Source organism: Stegodyphus dumicola, chromosome 3, assembly GCF_044657685.1.
Source record: "Stegodyphus dumicola isolate Sdum_Otavi_A_Nest chromosome 3, ASM4465768v1".
Lineage (NCBI taxonomy): Eukaryota > Metazoa > Arthropoda > Arachnida > Araneae > Eresidae > Stegodyphus > Stegodyphus dumicola.
In genome coordinates this window covers 30491158-30515354 of record NC_140770.1, presented here as the reverse complement: position 1 = coordinate 30515354, position 24197 = coordinate 30491158, and the positions used below count along the sequence as shown (strand labels likewise).

The window sequence follows — 24197 nt, the reverse complement described above, 5'->3', positions numbered from 1 at the left end:
GCGAAGACAGCGATGATTTTTCATTTTTAAATTAACAGATAGGCATCTGAATAATCACACTTAACCCTTGCTCAGTTCAATAAAAGTGTACTTCCTCGGGCATTGCTTTCTCCTTTGAATGACCAAAATGCTATCTGACCTTGGATGCGTCTGGTCAGTGTTGATAGATCGTTAGTCTTGTTTTCTTCACTTCCACTGCCAATAATTCTCAGTATAACGATTTAAACCTGCTAAGGAAACAACAATTAGAGTGAGTTCGATGGAACAAAGTCAACTGTGGGACAACAAAGAGCAGCAAGTGAGTAGTGGTTCATTCACTGGTTTTTCTTAATGTCTGTTTTTCGGTCAAAGAATTTGTTCTAGTTTTAATGGCAATGAAATTAATTATAATACAGAACTTCAACTCTTTGTGTGCTGTGCACGGATGGTTCTGTTTAAAACATTTTTATAGAAGTCCAGCTATTCCTGCCCAGCTTAATAAATTTTCAGCCCATTTTAGAAGTGAAAACGGAAATTTCATTAGGATTTCATTAGGATTCATTAGGAATAAGTTGCATTTATTTCCAAAAATATAATACTCAGATTTTATATTCTGCAATTAATTAAAATTTTAATTTAGTTAAAAATGTAATTCTTTGTATTTTTTGCATTACTTTCTCCTCAGTTTTTATTACTCTTATGTTTTTCTGTCGTCAAGCTGTTTTTCTATTTAAACGGATACTGTAGTATATACCTTCTACGTACAATGAAAAATAGGTAAAAAGAATTTTAACTTTAATGTACAATAGTACTTTAAATTTCCGTTTTAATTTAAGCAATTCCGATTTTCTTTGTAAAAATAGTAACTGCGTGTAATAAACTTGTCTAAACTGCATCATTTCAAAATTAATCCATATCATATGATTCACACATAACGTTACAGACGCAGGCATTTACACAACTCTTCGACTAATAATAATTTTAGATAGTTATTAATTATCCAGTAAAATTAAAGCTGAACCTAAAGTAAATTACTCTTGAAAGGAGATTTCTTTTTGGAACGCTTCATATTCGCTCTCAGCTTCACTCTGGGAAGCAGCGACAGCGTCCTCTTCTTATTAGAACGTTTTAAAAAACGTAGAATTTCTTCAAGAACTGGCGGTCCTTCTGCGTCTTATGTGTGTCTGCATATATCAAGAAGAATAAAGAAAATATTTAACTGGCCTTGATGGCTACTATTGTTGTTATGCATCAAGGTTTAAACCATCCCATATAGTAATAATTTGGAAATTGTTGAATATAGATGTTGCGTTATAGACGCGTAACAGCAGAAAACCTTGAAATCGTGTCCAAAGTTTAATATTGTCCTTTTATTTCTCGTTGACACCCATTTTTAAGCTAGCAGAAATGAAATGGCACAGTAAACGCACCTGTTCTAGAAATTTTTACATTTTTGAAAAGAGCAAGTTGCTTCAGCAAGTTGGACAGAAATGAAAACAAAAAGCATTTGGTTTCAAGATAGAAGTTTAATTAAAAAGGGAAAAGGTTCTGGTTTTCAGTTTTGACTTTCAGTTTCGAATTTGTTGAGTCACCAGCGTTTTGAAAATAAATAGGGGAAATGTCCAAATTAAACTAGAAGGTTAAGGGAGTGTTGCAAATAAAAATCAGACTTTTGTTTTACAGGTTTTTTGTATTATGTACACGCAGATATTTATATATACACACGCACGTTTTTGGAAACATGCGTACGTGTATGCACACAAGTGTATTATGTACCAGTTCTGCCTTTGTACAACTCCTACAGCTCATCTTACAACACTGGTATCTCAGATAATTCTTCCCTATTTGATAATAATTGATAAAATATGACTATCTAAAACCATTCACGTGAAAAGTGTCTGACGAAATATTTTATGCTAATATCACGAAAAGGAAACCAGTGAGTTGGCTTCATGAACTTTGAATCAGTCTGTCTGTCATTCCTTTTTTTTACCCATTCTTAGTATATATTCAGTCTTTCAACAAAACAACCTTTTAGGAAAAGAAATCATGGATTATCTGCTTCAGAAAGTCAACGCTCGGTGGCGCGTGCCTGCTCAAACAAAATTGTTCTAAATGTGAATCATGAGTAAGTATGGGCAAAGAACTGGATGAACTTTATCTTGTTTATTTAAAAGCAAACAAACCAAAATAATTTCTCCTTTTTGTTGCTTCAGATATTATATCAAAATAAAGGAAGTTTTTGAATCAATGCACTTACACAGCTTTCGTGATTCTTATTTAACGTTTTAATGGTGTTGGTTTATTATTTTGGTAACTTTACCTGCAACGCTGAAGTTATACAAATGGTGTTTATACATTTTTGTAACGATTTTTATTTTCTCCATGAATTTAAATATTAATTTTAAAATACAAACGTGAAAGGTATCAAATTGGAATAAGGTTTAATTATCGTCTGCACTAGGACATGGAAAAATCTCTTAAGCTAAATAGTGATTTTTAATATAACATAAAACCATTATGCTGAAGAAACTCTCGTATGATTAAAGCAACACGGCAAATCCATTGTTTGTAGATCTTATTTTAACACAATCCGAGACTCCTATCCATAAGAATTTCAACATTCTTTTATGTTTTTTCGTTCAGTTTAATTTAGACTGAAGTACTTCCATTAGTTTATTTATGTAATTCTCAATAATAAATTAATCTGGGATTTACTATCAGTACAGGATTAATGGAATTAATTTAATATTAATGTCCTCTTAAACATACGCCCTCTTTCTACTGCTAATTAAAATGTGACATGGAAGACGTACATACCATCTCTGTATCTTGCTACATCCGTGCAAGTAAAACGTAAGCAAGTGAATTGAGAGCATTGACAGTGAATTGACAGTTCGCTGCTTTAATTCCTTAAATCCTATGGAAGGGGGGGTAGGAGTACCGTGTCCGATAAGTACTTACTTTTGCCAATGTAGCGTTGCTACGTCTTGTCTCGAATGAAGCCAAATCTTCTTCCAACTGGAATAGCATAATCTTAGATAGATGTCGATGTCGATGGATTTTGTAACTATGCATTCAACGAAGAAGAACTCAATCATTTGGTTATCACATTAACACATTAAAAACTGTCAGAGACTAAACTTCATGTTTCAGGGAGACACTGAATTTCAAATCTCAGATTATCTCTATTGATTTTACAACATGACTGAAACGTAGCTTCCCTAATGAACCTGTTCTTGTTTGCGAAACCGTCTATTTCCAGTAGTGTTTACAACACTCAAAACTCTCTTTGTTTTGATTAGTCAGTAGTTTTAACAGACTTGCACTGCAGACAATTGTGTAACGCGAGACACACATTTGTTTGTACCAAGTTATCTTCTGGCACGATACGTTGACTTAATTGAATTTCGTTGGTTAGTCGCACGAATGTTTTTTACCATTTCATTGTCGGTCTTTGCACGCCTTTTGATTTTCCCCTTGCTTAAACAGCAGATCTCCTCAAACTGTTTCACGCACGTTGTCGTATTCTGACAGGTGAATTTGGTCAAGAAATGTTCTGTGCACAGTAGCTACTAAGGAAGCTTTTGAGTATCTAGTACGCAAGGAAACGTTTCGCACGTTGATGCCATCATTTTAAATATCACTCCTTCTGGTGAACATTTAGGAAACGGCGAGCTATTCAGCGTTTTGAAATGAAATTTGCAAAATTAATCTTCATGTTGATCTATACTTGGGAAACATCACAAACAGTTTTCTTTTTGTAACCTTCAATTTTATTAACCATCATTTTATTTACCAAAAGTGAATTTTATCTTGAGATGCATCAATTTAGCCATGAACTATGATGAAAAATGGAAGTTTGTCCATATGATAAGTTATTGGCTTTTGTTGCAAATATGCTTAGTTTTAGCAAATAGTTTTTGTATGCGTATTTAAACTGTATGTTATTTGAAGTTATAACTTGCTAAAGAGAAGTAGTACATAAAATTTATATCCAGCTTGTAGAGACATTAGGATTTTGGAAGCCAGCGAGCTGAAAAATTAGCAAACGCCTTCGCCGGGAATTGAACCACGGACCTCTGGAATACCAGCCCAGCGTGCAGAACCACTATACCACGAAGGCACTCTAGGGAAGTGGAAGAAATACCTTATAAGCTTAGTAAGTCTTTGTAAATATATAGAGTCATTAGGTTAATTTGAAGCAGGAGACATGAAAAATGTTCAGTGTCCTCGCCGGGACTCGTATCTGAATACGTGTGCTACCGTTACACCACCAAGGTATGCAGAAAGGGGGGAGAAAATACCTTATATACTTTCCCTTTTAAAGGGCAACTGGGGATTAGGGGACCGAATCGCAAAATTCTGGTGATGGCGAATTATTGTTCACTACCTATTACTTCGGGCACCACTGTAGAGTCATTAGTTATTTCGAAGCAGGAGATATGAAAAATCTGTAATACAGTTGTCGGGACTCGAACCTGAACCTCTCGAATACGTGCCGAGTGTGCTACCGTTACACCACGAAAGCATGCAGATGGGAGAGAAAATACCTTGTAACCAGATATCGCAAATTACAGGATTTTAGAAAATACATTTTTGAAGATCAAGCATTTTGAAAACCTTGCATCGTTATATCGAGATTTTCAGAAAAAAAGATATTAATAATCAATACTAATGAACATTTCATGATAATTTAAAATTTCATAATATTAAAAAAAATTGAATAAACAAATACCTTATTCCACGAAACAATTTTGTTAAAAAAGTTTCCGTTGATTAGTTTATTTAATTTGCTGTATTAGAAGATTCAGAGATTGTTTACTTTTAATCCCAAGAAAGTGGAGAAAATTTATTTTAGCAGAGGCGTTTATTTATTTTCTTAAGAAGATTCTAATCTCGTGCCTCTCACGTGTAAAACGGCATCAAAAGAACTTTGTCTTGTTACAGCCCTCCTCCAAAGTGAGTGATTTTCAATGGCTCAATTGCTTACGTAATCTAGAACGAAAACTGACCCGAAACTTCCGAACTTTTTTCTACGCATTAAATTTCTTCGGGTGATGGGTGTTCTGAGAAAACATTTGAGTAATGCAGCAAACTTCAATCTCCGGGTTGACAGTGCAAAGTCTTTCCCGTCCACGAACCTCCGCGCGCTCCCAGATCGTATTTCTAAATTACGTAATAGACGTCTGCATCCTTGGTAGTCTCATTAGGTTTAATCAGATGATTATCGCTGCTCTTTGAAGTAATTCGGAGAAAACCAGTTTGTAGTTCGTATCTCGTTTTTCCATGGAAAGAAACTGTTTTGCATCTTTGCTCTGGTTGCACGTGATACCATTTATTTAAGCTAATATATAATTAATCGCTGTAGAGATGTTTTGCATATTTTTTTTACTTTGTCGAATTTCAAACGATGAAAACCGAAGAAGCAATATATATTGTTCTTTATGGAGCCTTTATCGTGCCATTAACTACGTCATTTTCTTTTTATAAATCTTTCCCGTGGAGTTACGCCTAACATCATGGTAATCGACGTTCAAACTTCAGAATTTGGTAATAAATGCTTTTAGCTTACATTTAGAATTTGGTGACGAGTGCTTTAGCCTTGAACTTGCATTAAAGTGTGCTCATACAATGTAAGAATTCCAATGGGGTTGCGCTACTAAAAATAGACTTTTTATTCATTTATATTTTTTGGTCCTTTTATTCATTATATTCATGTGACGGTATTTTTATACTACTCATGGTGAAAAAACTGAGTAGTTATTCTTCTTGATTTGCTGATATAGTCCTTAAAGATGCTATATAAAATAAAAATGCATTAACGAATATAAATAATCAGTGTAACATTATTACAGCTGATCGGATTGCCTTTCAAACATTTTTGAAGATCAAGAATTTTGAAAAACTTGCATCGTTATATCGAGATTTTCAGAAAAAAAGATATTACTAATCAATACTAATGAACATTTCATGATAATTTAAAATTTCATAATATTAAAAAAATTGAGTACATTAATTAATCTTTTGAATAACAACCTTTACTCTTAATGTCCTGTAAGGATTAAGGTGTACGAAATTATCTTAGTTTCTAGCTCGCATATGCACACGATTTAAATTTCGACGCCAGTGAGACAAGGATAAGCGCACTATGCGCATATGCGGTGCGCAGCTAGGAGAGTTTCAAAGTATGATTGCTCTTACCGTAGGGCTATTCAAACGAATGTGTCTACTTGGATGGACGGTATTGTGACTAGAAATGCCTCTAAAATGTAACCGGCGGCAGTACGAACATCTGGCAGACTTTGAGAAGGAGCCTAGAGAAGCAGGTTGGTCGAATAAGGGCATCGGTCGCTACTCCGTCTGAGCGATATGGTAGTTGCTCGATGTTGTCAGTAATGGAACATGGAAGGGATAATCTACAGTCGAAGACGGTCAGGGCGTCTGAGGAACACAAATAAGCACGAGGATCGCACAATCAGAATAGCGGCCACTTCCGCACCAACAACGTCGCCAGCATGGATGCGACGGCATTTACCACCTTCCAGACATGCGGTGGTATCAAGGAAAACCATTTAGAGGCGAATAGCTGACGCTGGTATATGCTGCCGACATTCATTAAGACGCCTACCATTGACTCCACATCATAGGCAGTGTCGATTGGATTTTTTGCCGAGTCGATTGGCTTTCTTGCCGACCTCAGTTCAAGCTGGACTGTGACCGACTGGAGGCGTCTGATCTTCAGCGATGAATCCGGATTCAATCTGAATGCTAATGACTAACGCACACACTCCTGGAAGCGGCCAGGCCAGTGGTCTGATCCGTCATTTGTTGTTGAGCGGCATACGGCGATTACATGTGGTGTGACAGTATGGAGAGCGATTTGTTGGGGCACGTGATCACCTCTAGTTGTCGTTCTAAACATTATGATGGCTCGCAGTTACGTGAATGACATTTTAACGCCGGTTCTACTGCCTATACTATCAAATCGCCATTTATCAGCAAGGACAACGCTCATTGACATACTTCCAATAATGTCTTCAAGAATATGACGTACTTCCATGGTCTGCCGGGTCACCAGACCTCTCGCGAATAAAGGACGTTTGGGACATGCTTGGAAGGCAACTGCAGCCATCCCGGAATATTGGTGAATTAACCTCCAATTGCAAAGATTATGGCAAGATCTTCTGCAGGAAGTCTTAGGCGACCTACTAGATTCGATGCCACACCATGTTTCAATTTCTATAGTTGCCAGAGGGTGGCTATACTACTTAATGATTTGTAACTTTTTCAATCCATACTTTCTTAATAAAATGATCCTTTGTTCGAATTTGTAATCATTTGTTTATCTCCTCATACTTACATACATGTTAAGTTTCATGATATTAGTTCGTTTCCTTTTGGGTGCATATATTTTTTGTAACAGAGTGTATATGTGATAAGATGGCTTGGAGTAAGCTGCAACGGATTGAAGATGGTTCTCTGCATAGTTAAAAAGATGAAACTCGAAGGAGAGACTTGTAGACAGACCTGGCCGAATTGAATATAATTTCTCTTGCTAGATACCAACTTATTATCGAAGGCATATTTTTCGTCACACATGATCATAGGCGCAATACGCACCCCACAATTGTATGCAGAGTATCACATTTTACATAACGGCATAGTTATGTAAAATGTGATACTCTGCAAGACAGCTGAATCTAGAGTGAGCAGCTATCCAGTATGGAGGCTCAACAAGAGAAGGTTTTGGCTTTTGATAGAAAATTTTCAGTTCTCGAAATTTTGAGTTCAGGTTATAACATATTTATCCCTCCTTCTTGGCATGCCTTCATGGTGTGGTGGTCTGCACACTGGGCGCGTATTCCAGAGGTCCGTGGTTTGATTCCCGGCGAAGGCGGTTGCTCAATTTTTCATCTCTCCTGCTTCCAAATAACCTAATTTCTCTACATGGTCCCGAATTAGCTACATTATCAGCGCTACGCAAGCTATGTGACATAGTCTAATCTAGAACTGACGCAGTGCAGAAAAAGTATTACTATTTTTAGAATAGAGAGGGGGAATTAAGAGCTGTTACTAGTTTAAATTATAATTTTGAGATTTACATATTTTTTATCTTACATATTCCTCGCTCCTTTCAAAGAGAAAAAGGCTTATGGACAGAAAAGTATTTTTAGCAAAAGCTTGGAGCAGTAGTAAAGAAGTTTTATAGAATACGTACGAGAAAGCGAGTATTTTAATATACACTTTCTTTCAGATACTTACTTGTACAGTTTCGAATTTTGTACATATATAAATAATCTGAGTGGAATTGTATGTTAAATTGTTGTATTTTTTCGTGTATAACGTAACATGAAAATCTAAAAAGACAATGCCTTGCCAGAAAAAGAAGAGTACAGGGGCAAGTTTGTTTAACAATGGGTAACTGGCAATCTCGCTAAATTGGCGATATATCGCCAAACCGGCAATAGTTTGGGCAACTATTTTTGTCGCCAAATTTAGCAAGAAATTGTGAAAAGTTGCCAAATTTGAGTCCGGGCCCTGTAGGGGTATTGTAATTGAATAATGATAATGTATGGGTATTGTAAATGAGTAATGGGTATTGCAATTGAATAACTATAATAACTCTGCATATGCACCAGTAACTGCCAGTAATTTCGGAAATAAATCTCTCGGCGGCCGGGAGATAACTGTGAAAGACGTAGGAGAGTTGTTACCTGAGCGTGAGTTCGGAGTACTGAGATATCTCCGGGTCAGCTTCACTCTTATGATGCGCTTTGCATTTCGTTGTGTTTAACGTTCTTAGTAGTTTGAAGTGTAACGACTGATTGTATTCTGCGATACTGTGAAGAGCTGCAAGATTATTTTTACAGAAATTTCCAAAATTGTGAAGTGTTTCTTTTGGTAAAATAAATTTTATCAAGCTATCATCAATTCTGTGCGCATTCAACGCAAAACAAATCTGTGCGCAAGCACCAGTACCTTGAATTTCCAACACACATTCCGTGGCTTGAGACGGCTTCTCCCCAATTTAGTTCTGATAAATAGGTTTCTGTTGTTCCATTGTTAACGACTATGATTTCTTTGTTTAATAATGAAAACTGAAGTTTCGGACTTTATAACAAAGTACTATCTTAACCAATAAAAAATCTATTGTTCCCACATTTATAAAATTATTTTTTTATGCTTCACATTTCTGGAAATGTAAACAGATTTTACTACGTATAGATTTAATACGATGATGTGAATGCAAAAATTATAGACTGCCGAAACTTTGTTTAGAGTTGAATTTTGCGGTTATTTATGTTCATTGATGGATTACGTCAATCAGGTCAGGCTAAAGGCTAATTGTTCCCAAGTGAATAAACTATTTCAAATTATAGACTGTCTAGATCAGCGGTTGGCAACCGGTGATCCACGGACTACTGGTGGTCCATGAAAACGCTTTGATGGTCCGCAGAAAAACTGGGGCATTATTTATATTTTTATGAAGATTCAGTTTAAGAAATGACGAGTAACAAAACCTATTATGGAATATGGATTATACTTTTTTAATTCTAGCTACTACGTTTAGCGAAATTCCTTCTTAATTTAGCGACTTTTTAACTACTTTTGCAGGTTTATCTAGCGACATTTGAAAGTGAGAGTTGGCATCCATGTTGTGGTGTTGCTGGCCGTGATCGTATAAAAGTAAATATACTAAGAGTATCAAATGCGAATTAATTCCACGTAAATCGTTAATCTAAAAATTTAGTGGTTAGTACATTGCATGATTATTAATAATAAGAATCAAATGACTTACCCAATAAGGCATGCATGAATCAGTATCTCTCTTTTAAATATACATTTATTAAATCACAAAAACACACATCTTTTGATTAACCTAGATAAATCACAAAAACACACTTTTCTTGATTAGCCTATATAAATCACAAAAATACACTTTTCTTGATTAGCCTATATTCGATATGTTATAAGGAAAAAAAAAACACATTCATGAATGCCCCTCGGCGTGTCCTACTCGTTAGTCCTACGGGACTGTCACAGCGTTCATTTTTACGGTATATTGCAATTCCTAATCTTGCTGCATCAAAGACACATTACTTATCAGCATCTTGCAAGAAGCTTAATTAATATGCAGTGCAATTACTCGTGATAGAAGAGATCAAATTTCTAGCAGATAGGCTTGAAATTGGCGCACATGGTCGTCACTTCGAAACATCCAATTGTCAGGATTATACACGTTGAGTCACAGCACAGGAACAATTTTTACCTCGCAGCCTAATCAGTAAAGTTTACCTGATTTCTTATATTCTTCGTACAAGAACATATTTTCTCCTCCATCCTTGAAAATGGACCTCAGATCGAGTACCGTGAACGATGGCGAGAGCTGTATGTGTGTGTGTGTGGCCCGAAGGCCCACACACTCGTTAACACGACGACAGGCAGAAAGAGAAAGATAAAACCAGTCCTTCCAGTTTTTATCCACTGCGATGCACGTGGCAGGGCGCGATAACGATTTAAGAATCGATACAGCCACCGTGTTCACTGTGAGAATTCTGTGTTCTCACACATGTATATGCTGCTGTTATCAATAATAGCTCGAATTGGAATTTTATTTTCTTTTGAATTACAAACATATACTATTGTAGTCGTTAATAACACAGTTTTTCTCCGTGTGTACTTGATGTCTCAAGGCGCTTGATGGATTTTTATGAGAACCATCTGCATTCTCGTTTATAATTGCATCAATGGAAGTTTCCGTTTTTGTTTCGTCTAAATGTTGATCGATGTCGCCATTGCTGAGTTAGCGATGATTATTATGTTTACAATATTTAAAAACTGGCGGCATAACACTTTCAGTTTATTGATATTGCTTTGCGTTTACCGGTTTGTTCTTGCTTTTAGTGAAGTTATGTTTCAGTGATGTGGAAATGTGAAGCTTTCTGTACAAGAAGGCAAGATTTTTTAACTTTATATATAACTTTTCAATTTGAACGAAATATGTGTATCAGTGAGATGTTAACAGTGTTTTATTGTTACTCATAATCAGGGACGTAGCCTGAATTTCCATAAAGGCATGCTGCTGAATACCAAATGTTTCGAAAACTATATTAACAAATGAAAATTAGAGTTGCATGTATTGGAAAGTTGAATATTACTTTTGCGTATTAATACATTGTTTTTAAGGTCTGATTTAAGAAGCTTTTTTTAATTCATATTAGTGGTCCGCCAAATATAAAATTATACATGTAGTGGTCTGTGACGTTCTAAGGGTTGACGAACACTGGTCTAGACTTTGTTTGGGAGTTGACTTTTCGGTATTTGTGTTGTTTTTACTACCGTGTCTATGATGAAACCTATTCAAGTAGTGTCATGGACGAAGATGACAGTCCTGGTAATCTGCAAAATATTATTTTCGTAGAAATTCGGTCTCGTAAATAAGACCTCAAGTTTTAAGAATTCAGCAATGATGGCCAGGCAATCAAAAACGTGTCCAATTGTCATTGATATGATTTATGTTTATTGACGGATTACATCAACCGACTAAAAGGGTAAATAAAATAATTGTTCCGAATTGTCCCAATTATCACAAACATGTTTCTCAAAAATTTAAATATATTGAAAAAAAAGTTTCAGCCCTCCCTGTATGAATTAAATACTTGACTGATACATTTAAAATTCTATCAGTCAGGTTGTAAGGAATGTTATTTTATTTTTAACTCTTTCCTGAACGCTACCTTTTAAAGTCTCCGGCACGCTACTTATCGTTTAATTCTGTGGGTGTGCCCAAAGTGATTGAATAGAGCTTCGAAAAGAGTGCTGAAATGAGCATTGTTGTCAATGAACTGACCGATGAGATGCGGAGAAACAACGAATACAGACTCTCAGTTGACCTAGATTATCGGTGAGCGCGGTCTGGGCACACCTAGGGTTTGTTGTTTGATTTTAGGCAAGATTTCAAGGTAAAAATTTAAAACTAATATAGAATAAGAAGATTAGCATACAGCCAAAAATAACATAGAAATTTTTTTCAAGCAATTCCTTTTCTACTCTAAAAAAACTCTGGAAGATTTCTTTGAAAAATGAGGGTCTTAAAAAACTAAACATGGCTAAAATATATGGACGGGTTCGTGCTGAGCTGCCATATACTATAAATAAAGAAGGTTCAGAGTAACCTGTCGTAACCTATAAATCCTTTTTCATTCAATTTTTCTGTGCATACAGAAAGAAATTTTTAGGTGTGCCGCAAAAGGTTAAACTAACCAATTTTGTTCAGTTACTTATCTCTTCTATCTTCCCTCATTTCCATTTCCTGCCAGAATGTAATTTCAGTTTCGCGTGATATGCAAAGTAGGGTAGAGAGAAACTAAGTAAGCTGGTGTTTCAGGTACTTCAGATAAAGCATGTTTACAACCATGCATGTTAATTGCTGGTTTGTATACGTCGGTGGTAGGGCTAACAGCCAACTCGCGTTAATTATCTCTCTGCAGCTGATTATTCAATTTAGTTTTAATTTCATATTTCTATTCTGAGTTGCAGCCAAAAGTATTGGCTAAGTTTGTAAACACCAGGAATGCCGTCTGAAAATTCGTTTTTGAGTTGAATAAAAAGGCTTTTCACCCTTCGTACGTCTTGTCATTGATACAGTTTGAACATAGCGAATAGTCGGTTCACTGTTCAAGCAGAGATCTAGCCAATAAAGTAAATTTATCCAGAATCTTATAAAGTATTTAATTAACAGACAAAATAAATAGTCAAATAATTAAGAAATGGGTCTATTGATTTCAAATCTTTCAGTTTTTTAATCAAATTAAAGACTGATTAAACTTGAACGATAAATATAAGCTTTTGTCTAACGTTACATTCTGAAAATTGAATATTTGCGGGCCCGCGTGGAAAGTAAGATGCTCGTTTTTCGCAATGACAGTGCTTTGATAATTAATCGCATGGCTGTTATATGCGGGTCCGGATTTATATATAAGCTACACAAGCTGTAGCTTATGCCCCCCCCCCACTTTCTTTCCCCCTCAAATTAAGTATTAAAATATATTACAACAGACTTACAAAGGGCCCTATATCTCAAATAGCTTAGGACCTTATCAAGTCTAAATCTGGCTCTGGTTATATGCACGATAGCATACCATAACGTAACGTAAGGGTTCAAAAACTGCAGAAAATACGAGGTTTGAAAAGCCTTCTTAAACATCAAAAGAAGGCAGTATTAGTGGTTATGATTAATCACCTAACTTCTCGCCTCACGAATTCTGTCTCAGAAACTTAACCATTTACCTACAGCCAAAAGAATCGAATTCCGTAAACTACCCCACCAATCGTACTTTGAAATTCTACCCTTGTCAAGATAAATGCCACGTATCTTTAAGGTTTTACATCGTAGGAAATAAATAAAATAGCCGTAATACGAGTTTCGATGTTCTTTGTTATTCGAAAAGAAGCCACAAGTCATGAATACGAGTCATTTTCTGGAATTCACCCAAAAGGCATGCAAAATAAGTGCGTATCTACAGTGTCTCTGATACGCCATCCATTATGCTTTCACATCGTGGACGTGGCTTTGTCGGATAGGTTTATTCTCACAGGTTTCATTCACATCCTGTCTCTTTTGCTAGGACTTCGAAATGTGACAACCACCGCGTTTGAAGGTCGGCCATGTTTAGCTCAAATCTTGGCTCTCACCTTCAACCAAGAATGTTTGGAAAGCGACGAAGAAGCGGGAGAACACAGAGGTTATATTTTTTTGAAGTCTCACTCCCCGTTGAGACAAAATGTAAGTTTTAGAAAAAAGATAGCGTTACAGATGCATTTTGTTTAAGGTAAAGGAAGTCGCAAATGTTTTATAAAAACAAATTGTTGAACGAAGAGAAGATATCTGCCAAGAAATGGGATCAAATACATAGCCGCTTACGAAAATCAAATCTTGGATGAAGAAGATTTAGAATTCAGGTGGTGAACAAACTTAGCGAAAAGTTTTGAATTACGTAAGGGCATCTGTTCCCTATAACCTCGATACAAGTGTAAAAATGCGTATACATACACACATTTAAGCTTATAAAAATATAATAGAATTATAATTTTTTAAGTAAAAGTAAGTGTGTATTCACTTTAAATTTCGAAATTTTTTCATTGATTTAAATTTGTCGTCAAGATAATAGAGTAGATTACATGTTTTATAAGCAGACATCAGATTATATGAGTGTATATGGCAAGAAAACTAATCTTAATTTCGGGAAATATGTACTTTATATAATATATATATTATATATAGATTTGCTAGTCTTCTACTTTGTTAATCACTATTACCACAAGAAATTTCCCTCTCTAAAAAGACCAAACAATTATGTCAACTATCGAGACAAAAATTGTATATACTTTAATGTATAGTATACGTAATATATACTTTTGCTGCATGCAATAAAAATAACGTGATTGTTTCATCTTATCAGAAGAAAAATATGAAGCAGCATAGGTGAAAATAAATGTGTTAAGCTCACATTGCAGTAACAGACGTTTTGCCTAGAGAAAAAGGCAACTCATTCATTCGGATTTTGCGGGTATCAGCATGGCCTGTTTTCCAGCTGTATGGATATTTTGAGTTTTTCTGTAATTGCTTATGTGGCATATGGTAACAGAAACTTAAATTTTTAATTTATTTTAAATTGATTATATTCAATTCAGTTCTAGTATCATAAATAATTATGTTCAGATTATCAGATTGTTTGTAGCAGGAAACATGATAAATCAACTGTTGACAAGCCAAAATTCGAATCGTAGATCTTCCATCTGTAGCTGGATATGCCAACCACTTACAGCGCAAGCGCTTACATGGAGGATGATTATTCCTTGACAAAATCCGGGCTGTTCAAATAAACGTCTCTTACATTTAGTTCGGGCGTCACTGGAAAGGCCATTATGCTTTCTTTTTGGAGTTGGTAAACTTGAAAAGTCAAACTCGAATCTTCCGTTTACCAGCTGAGCATGCTTATAAGAACATCAAGAGATCTTGTGTGATTTAGGAAATCTAAGACCTTTGTTACTTAAACTCTTGAAACACACGTACTCCTTAAGCATAATCAGCTTCCAAAACAGCCAAAAGAAAAAGTAGCAGCCAAAGCAGGTACAGGAGCATCCAGGTATTCAGGTTGAGCTTTCTCAGTTGAATCCACACCTCTGTAGCAGATTGCACATTAGCAGCGGACTTAATAAGTTTCATGTCATGTCATTGGCGAAAGTGCGAAGTAATTTCAAGCAATTATGTGGTAAAGTTTTGAGTGGAACACCGAATATCTGGATGTAAAGCTTTAAAATTATTGAAAACAGATTATAAAGATGGGGTTGAAAGTTTGTTTTTTGTCTTCAAATCTTCGGGTGACACAGGGCATTAATTAACAGCAGAACAGAGCCGAGGACAAACAGCGCGCATGCCATTTTTCGATTTTTGAGTTAAAAATGTCTCCGAGAATACATTTTTAAAATCATAAAAGGTTTTGTAGAAAGATTTTTTTATATAAATAATTATCTATATAGTACATAGTAACTCTAGTTTCAGCTCGAATCTCTTAAAATCTAAAATTATCCAAAATCTGATTCTTCACACCAAATTTAAGATACCGACCTCAACTTATAAGATATTCCCTCCTTTTAGCATGCCTTCGTGGTGTAATGGTAGTACATTCAGCGTGTATTTGAGAGGTCCAGAGTTCGAGTCCTGGCATGGACACTGCTCATTTGTCATGTCTCCCGCTTTAAAAATACGAATGACACTACAGTGGCGCCCGAACTAAAAGGTGCTGGATGACGATTCTTCACCACTAGGATTTGGCAAGTGAATCTCTTAATCCCCAGTCACCCTTTAAAAGGGGGAATATATAATGTATTTTCTCCCTCCTTTCTGCATGCCTTCGTGGTGTAACGGCAGCACACTCGGTGCATATTCGAGAGGTCCAGGGTTCGAGTCCTGGCGAGCGCATTGCTCATTTTTCTTGTCTCCTGCTTCCAAATAATTTAATGACCCTACAAACTTTAATTAACGTTTCTGTTTAAATCGACTATTGATCGATTGAATACCTGTTTCTTTTCGATTTCGTTAAAATTATCGATATGTATATTTGAGTACTTGCGATACACGAAAAAGTGGGTACTTTAAATCGTACTAAATCTTTTTTAAAATATTTAATTTTACATGAATATATTGATTATTAATTAATCTTTTATATATTTATATTTTATTTAGGTAACTAATAATGATATTCTCATCCATAAAGGTGCATTTTCCCATTCTTTTGTTTATTGATGTTGCCTGAGCAGTAAGTTCTTAAACATCTGCTGATAACTTTATTTTGTTGCGACCTTCCTTGCCAGAACCCCTTCCCAGTCTCTAAGATCGTCCGTGGAACTTTGCCCAGATTTTCGTTTTGACTCCTCCATCCGGTGGTGTTATTTGTTCGTAACTTGTGACGCTTGCGTTACGCGATTTGTTTTCAACGAACTGGGTGTTTTCCCTGCAAAGTTCATGGCCAAACCGGTCAGCTACCTAGTAGCGGCTATCTCACAAACGACCCTTTCTTCCTCGCAAACTGCGCCTTTACGGTCCTGACCTAGGGGTAATGTCAGAAGAGCAGGCTTCCACCTTGGATGAATATGAGGTGAGTGAATGAAACTTTTTCGAATTCCAGGAACTGGAAAGGATTGCATGTTACAGATCTGATTTTTAAAAAAATTTTTTAATAGAGCAAAATTTAAAATTTTTTTCTATGAAGTGTTATTACTTAATAATGATTATTTTCCAATATTGTTAGTTGATTTAACATTAAAAATGTCATCTCTCCACGTATTTAATTTCTGATTTAACTAGATCAGCCATGTATTTCCTAAACGAGACTCAAAATACCTTTCCGTACTTTTTTATTTGTTAGGGGGGGGGTGGAATCGACCATGATTAAGTCGAATTTCTTAATTTGTGCGGTGTATAAGTGAACAATGATATTACGCCTTGAATCATTGGTAACGCTTCTTTAACTGTACGCTTTTAGAATAGTTAAAGTATTAAGATTTTTAGACCTTATATTTTTCTCAGGAACTTTTTCTATCATTTGATACTCTGCGTTTTTCAATTTTTTTGTTTGAAAGCTTCAAATGCAAAATTTTCACTGGAGGTAACTTAAGTTTTACCTTGGAAATTATTTCTTCTTAACCCTTTGTTGCATACAAATAATCTAGAGAAATTAAACGAAAATGTTCGTATTTTTTCTACTTAAAATAACCTTAGTAATAATAAAAAAATTAATTTTATTCAAATTTCGTTTTAAATAATTGCTACAGTTTGTTCACGATAGTGGACAGCATGCATATACCTACATGCATACAAATCTCTTCCCAACGATTTACGGTTATTGCATTTGAAATCATTTCCTGTCTTGTTTGCAGTGATCATTACCATCTCCTAAATGATAAATCTACAACTGACATGTACATACAGATCCCCCAAAATACCTTCATTTCGTCGATTGTGATTGAATTCATTTTGCTACGATTTTGTAACCTGTACCTATTGGATTCAAATGTCAAATGTTCTAGTAATTCCTTGCCAAACATAAACATTTCCAGTGGTGTTTTGGCTTGACAGCAGTACATTTGAGTTTCAATTCACTCTTTTCGGTAGATCTTTATCTACCCACTCCACAATTTTCTCAAACTGACATTTAAAATAAAATGTCTGAAATGGCTAATTATGAATAAAAAATGGCAGTATAAGAAAATGTAAGCAAATGGAACAGAAGTAGCAGCCATTTTCCAAATAGCAATGCTTTACTTAGTGATGCTATGCAGCCATCTATGATCGACAGTTGAAAGTTCTAATAATATAGAATGAATAAATACAGGGATGGACTCTGTTGAGGCATTTACAGAAGAATAAACAAATTTAAACTTTTGTCTACTACAGTGGAAATGATGCAACAAAGGTTTAAAATAAATGAGTATTTTAACACCATTTTAAAATAATGTTAAGGTACCTAAAAGCTTTAAAAAGATGTAAATGAACTTGTATTTGGATTCTCATCTGTACATGAATATACGTCTGAGATTGCTGCTCAATCTGCGTCTACAATTTGCTGCTCTTACTACAACTGACAATTAAATCTGAAAATGATCACGTAGATTTAAAAACGGTAACAGTGTATGATAAACTCTAGACAACAGGAATTCCCACTGAATGGTCGGTCATTTCTTTCCATACTTAAGTAGATACAAAACTCAGGTTAAAACTGACATATCTTTATCATTAAAATGCAAATACTTAACCACAGCAATGATTGGATTTTGCGATATAAATAACACAATGCATCTGTTTCACCCAATAGTAAATGTTTCTGGAAACATTTTCATCTAATATTCCTGTTCAGGTGCTACTCAAGGATAGCTGAAATATGTACACAGAATGCTGTTTCTCATATCGCACTGTAGAGTTATTATGTTATTTTGAAGCAGAAGACATGAAAAATTTGCAACCCCCCTTCCCCGAAGGGACTCGAATCCTAGATCTTTCGAATACGCGTCGAGTTATTCTTCTAATTACACCACGAAGGCATGTGGAAAGAAAGGAGAAAATGAATACCTTATAACACCACTGACCTAATGCTAAAGAACCGGTCAAAGCTTAGGTTCGATTGTTGAAGGTTGCAAAGATGTTTTCATTACGTTTCCCTCTTGTAAAAAAAATAAGAACCAATTCTTTTCATAAAATTTAACAAAACACTCTCTTGTATTGTAGTCAGACCTCAAGCACTTTGCTATAGTTATTGATTTTGAATTAATTCTTAAAATCAGTTTTATAATCTAAATAAAACTAATTCCTTTTTTTTTTACTTTTTATGATGCATAATACAAACTTCTTTTAAATAACTGCATTAATATTACAATCCTGTCTTCAAAGATAAGTGCTGGCTGAAACTAAAAAATTAAATGGAAAGTTTGAACCAAAAAAGAAGGATAGTTAACTTAAATACTAGTAATAATCTTATACTGCTTACAGTGGGTCTTATGTATCCGTGCTACTTTGCAAGATAATTTTGAGCCTTATGAGTATCTGTTCTAATATAAATACAAAAAATTATATAAATAACTTTTTTTTAATTTGTAGAGTCATTAGGGTTTTTTTGAAGTAAGAGATGTGAAAAATGTGCAATGTCGTCCTCGGGACTAGAACCTTGGCCTTTCGAACACGCACCGAGTGTGCTACCGTTGCACCACGAAAGCAGGGTGGAAGGAGGAAGAAGATATTGTTACGAAATGTACAGGCACGGTAAGATGGCTTCCTCGCAAAGCAGTTTTAGAGTTGCCATAAAATGGCAAGAGAAGGATGGGTTGCCACATTTGGCGAGATTTGATGACAAAATTGGCGATATAACATGGACGGATGGAGGACCTTCTGGAACGAATTCTTACCGGTTTTGCCCAGAATGTTCTCAAACACAAGCCGAAAGCTATATAAACCCTGCTGTTCCGCAGTCAGTTAGTGTGTGTGCCTCCTCTAGCGAGCTGATAGTCAGTCATTGAAGTCAATGTCTCGAAGTCTAGCGCCGAGTTGGTCGTCGAGTGCATCGAGAGAGTCTTTTAGTGCATCGCGAATAAGTGCGTCGTCGAGTTTTGTCTTAGATTGTGTTGAGTCGAGAGCTATACTCTTGTGTATCGTCGAGTGCATCACGAGTTGTAGCGTGGAGAGTCTCGAGAGCACGTGGAGTTCCGAGAACGACCGAGCAGAGTCGGAAGCTGTACTCAGATGCATTGCAGTGAAGCTGTCTCCACCGTTATTGCCTGACAATTGTGAAGGCTGTGTCGCTGATTGTTCCAGCGTGTTTATTGTAGATCTTAGACGACTGTAAAAGTGTTCTAGAGCTGTCCTGATTAATATTGGTAAGTAAAGTGTGTTTCGATACTTCATCAAGTGTCGTCGTTATTCACTCCAAATCCATACAAACCCCGTACGAACGTGAAGGAAGAGAATAACGTAACAACTGGTGTCAGAAAAGAAAAACGCAACAATATATTACAATTTTAAACCCTTAGATTGTTTAAGACAAAGCTTTAGAAGATTGTATGTCTAAGAATGATTGAATTATTTAACCGTACGTGCGATCACATATGATATTTTAAATTAATTACGAAAATATATCTGTTTATTAAGCAAAACCATTTAGTAATCCACTTTGTATTTCAAAATTGGTTTCACGTTTTGAGCAGAATTCAGAAACTGTGCATTTTATTAGATTCCTAGCAAATTTGGACTTCCATTCTTCCACCAAATTACATTGTCATCTACAATGTAATCTTTAGTGTTTATGTAAAATTTGAACTCCATTGCTCATCAGAAATTAGGTTAAAAATCAGTGACAGACTTTTCACTTTAGCAAGCAACACCATGAGTGAACTAAATAAACGCTTAAAAAGAAAAGGCATTTATCTCAGAATGATCCACTGATTTCCGAGCGATTGACCTGAAAGCTGAATATTTAGTCACTTTGGCTCCCAAAGTTTTCTTTTTGTTTCGGTACGGCTTCTACAATTATTTCTAAGAGACAGTTAACGTCTCTTCCCTCGAATGAGATTTGGAGGTACTGCAAAGGCTTCACGGAAATAGAAACCATACAATGGGGCCGTTAAACACTCTGGAATAAACGTAATATCGCGTGGCCGGTAGGTTGCATACTGAGCTGATCCCTCAGTTCCATAATAAAGTAGCCCTCTAAAACTTGATGTCTTTCGAAAGAAATTAAAAATTTAGATATTGGAAAACAGTTTTTACAAGAAATATATATAATTTAACAAATCTCTTTTCTTATAATTAATTTGCGAAGAACTGACAAGAAATATTTTATCCATTAATTGTTTTAGATGGAAGAGAAATTTACTGATGATTAAATAAAATGCTCATACACCATAACGTTTAAAACTTATGATACTTTCTACGTTAGTTTCCAAAGTTATTAACAGCTTGCATTAAGAATTATTTAATCTATAAGGTTATTTCTCCCATCTTCTTGGCGTACCTTCGTGGTGTAGTGGTTCTGCACGCTGGGCCGGTATTCCAGAGGTCCCGGCGAAGGCGTTGCTAATTTTTCATCTTACTCGCTTCCAAAAAATCCTAATGTCTCTACAAATCACCAAATAGAAGCCTTTCGTGTACTGTTCCAGTTGGAATTAATGCATGGTATTCAAAAAACAAATCTGAACTGTTAGCTGCTAAAATAAGCAACATAAAGATGACAAATATCAGTAGCAAACGTCTTGAATCATAAAATACCAAATTAATGTTCAGTTTTAAAATTTAAGTTCTGTTTTTCGTTTACCCGCAAAAGAGAGTAGTTTTAAAAACTTTTATGAGTACATTAGTTTCCTTCATTAGTGTATAGCAATCTGTATAAGGATGACATTAACACCAGAAAGACAGCCCTTGCCCTGGAAAGCTCTAAGCTCTCCTTTCAAGGTTTAAATGAGCTGCAGCTCCAGAGCCGATCTGGTAGGGCGCCACCCCTCCCGATCGTTGCAGAGGGTTAATTTCCCTCACAGTTTGGGTCGTCAGTGTACAGCACCGACTAGCTACACAAGTTAATGAAAAATCCAACGTTCAAAATTCCCTCGATCAGGGCACCACTCCGTCACGAGGTACTTATTTCAAAGTTTTAGCCAAAAAAGAGTTCATACGTCTCTCCACACCGACCAGGAGGAATCATATCCTCCCAGACCAGCAACTACCATCCACTATGTAGCTCCCCACAGCTTTGGTCGCAGACAAGACAATACCAACAGTCCCTGTCAAGCCTGAACGACCATCGAATAATCAATGGCTCTAGTCTTTCGCTGTGAAGAATGTTATTTTACTCTGTAGTTCAGAGCTGTCTAGACACATAAGTCTAACCAGTGATCTGAAAGAACCCCGGGTCTGCTCCCATAAATGGTCGGTTCCGGAAATCCCATTCAGCCGAACCACAGAGATCTTTGTTCAGCATCCGTTAGCCTATACCAACCAGCTTTATAGCCTAAAATTGTTCTAGGACAACCAGCTTTATAGCCTGAGTGTCGGCATAGTTTCCAGCGTGCGCCACGAGGAGGCCGATGCTGAACTGTGGGAGACGAGAGTATAAGGATGACAGTACATGCACATGTGTTCTTTTATCCATAAGAGGCCACTTAAAATAGCTTAACAATTGATTTCATATATAAACTTTGTAGCTTTGGGCTCAAACACTTTCTTTAGGTCATTGGTCATTAGAACTTAATTTAATGGAAAATACGCCTTGTTTAAGTATCATAGTAAGTTATTGCTTATAATGTTCCTCGATACTTTTGTCTATGTAGAATGTAAAAGAACCTAATGAACTGTAAATCGACTGATCGCTGAGTTCACGTATATAATAACCAACTCCAGGAAAGGGTTGAAATACCCTTTTATTCACTCAAAGAAATAATAACAGATGGTCCCCTTCCCGGGCTTTTAACTCAAGATAAGAAAATAAGAAATTGATCTAATACTAAACTAAACACACTTTGCCGAACCTAGACACAAATACCTAGCGTAGTTGGCCGGCGATTATCAACAGGCATGTACAATACGGCCGACGTAGTAGATTTAAGAACAAAGTAGCCAGACGCAAACACGTGCCACTAAGGACTCTTATGCTTGCGAAGTTAGTTGAACCTTCCTTAAACACCCCTTCTAACTCATTTGCATAAAACGCGATACGAAAAACTCATTCTAGTAAGAAACAGTAGATGGGAAACGAGAATAGACAGTAAAGCATGTTTAAACTTAAAATAACTGTTAGAAACTTAAAGTAACCTCTGCATGCTTACGTTGAGACTTAAACACTATTGTGAGATTCGCCAAAAAGGAGACTTAAATGTTTGTTAAAGTAAAATGTATTGATGCCACAGCTCATGACTCAAACCGAAATCTTATCGAAATGAAGAGATGCTTGGAATTTTACCAATAGCAAGTAAATCGCTAGTTCGACATATCTTCCCTGCCGCCCCCGGAGGTCGACGTAGAGGACTCTGCAAAGCTACTGGCTAGGATCTGTACCTAGGCAGTCTCGGCCACGGGTGTATAATATCAAGAACTTGGCGGTTCCAGAGCTCGGGATTGGGTCGTCTATACGATCTGACCTCGGGGCTTTGGCGTAAGACATAGAACAGATGTTCCTGTAACTTGGTGTGGGACGGTACCGAGTTTGCTAGGTAGTGTCCTGATGTGACGCGCTGCCCGCGTAGTACTGGCGGGAGCATTTAAACGACCAATCAGTCCTTCAGGTGTTCATCCTGATTCGCCAGTTCCTGATTCAGGCCTTTCTTCCAGAACTTTGGTTTTCTTCCGACTACCGCCACCGCCACCAGAGGGCGGCACATTCACTAACTCTTTTAATACTCTTTTCGGCCTCTTTATGATGTTTTCCTGCTACAGGACCCACCTGATTTCCCTTCAACGTCATGTTCCTTCGGGAGCTCTTTGAAGATACTGGAAAGTACTGTTTTATCCAGTAGAAACCCAATAAACTACCTTAGTATCTTAATATCAGGTGTTCATGTCACGCCTTCATCGAACGCCGAGAACAGGGAGTGGTGAACCCTTGGGCCCGGCTAAGTATGTGGGGGTTTTTGTGGAGTTTTTCCGTCTGAGGTTAAGAGCAGGTGTGAGACCCGGTTCTTCAGATATACTCCAGAGAATTCTTTTACAACTCCTAAGTGAAACTTGCCCACCAGCGGCCGAGCGGTAAAGTCGCTGAACACTGGTAGTTCGGTCCGAGGTTCGAATCCCGCGAACGGGCTGGCTGCATGGGCGTTTTCGTGGTTTTCTCCATGTGTAACGTGTATACGAGCCAGTTTTCCTTAGAAAGTCCTCCACGAAGGCATCCCTTCTCTTAGGCAGATAGCTCTCGAGGCTTTGCCATAATCGCACACACACACCTAAGTGAAACTTCGTTCAAAGAGGTGAGGCTAAGTTTTGGAGATTGTCGCCCAGTACTCCAGCCCAAAGAGCCAAACCTCCAGCCAAAATTTTGATTGATTGATATTCTGATATTCTCCCTAAATGGGATCTTGGAATCACTGGTAATTATAACTCGTAAACAACTTCATTTCTATACTGGCAGTTCAGGCATAAGTTCACAGTACGCTTGTGATCCTGCAGCAATTAATTCGTTTCA

At 36.5% G+C, this 24197-nt stretch overlaps 1 protein-coding gene across 2 annotated transcripts in view; it reads left to right on the top strand.

Moving 5' to 3' along the window:
* Positions 1-276: 276 nt before the first annotated feature.
* LOC118203219 (inositol hexakisphosphate kinase 1-like) overlaps positions 277-24197 on the top strand; it is a 235323-nt gene continuing 211402 nt past the window's right edge. The window contains exon 1 of one of the 2 annotated variants that reach the window (XM_085812691.1): positions 277-298. Coding sequence is in view for 1 of the 2 variants with exons in the window: in XM_085812690.1 (XP_085668816.1) it covers positions 16605-16643 (39 nt within the window). In the remaining variant the exon portion in view is untranslated. Of the gene's footprint in view, positions 299-16472; positions 16644-24197 lie in introns of those variants that run through there. The other variant, XM_085812690.1, reaches the window with a different exon arrangement.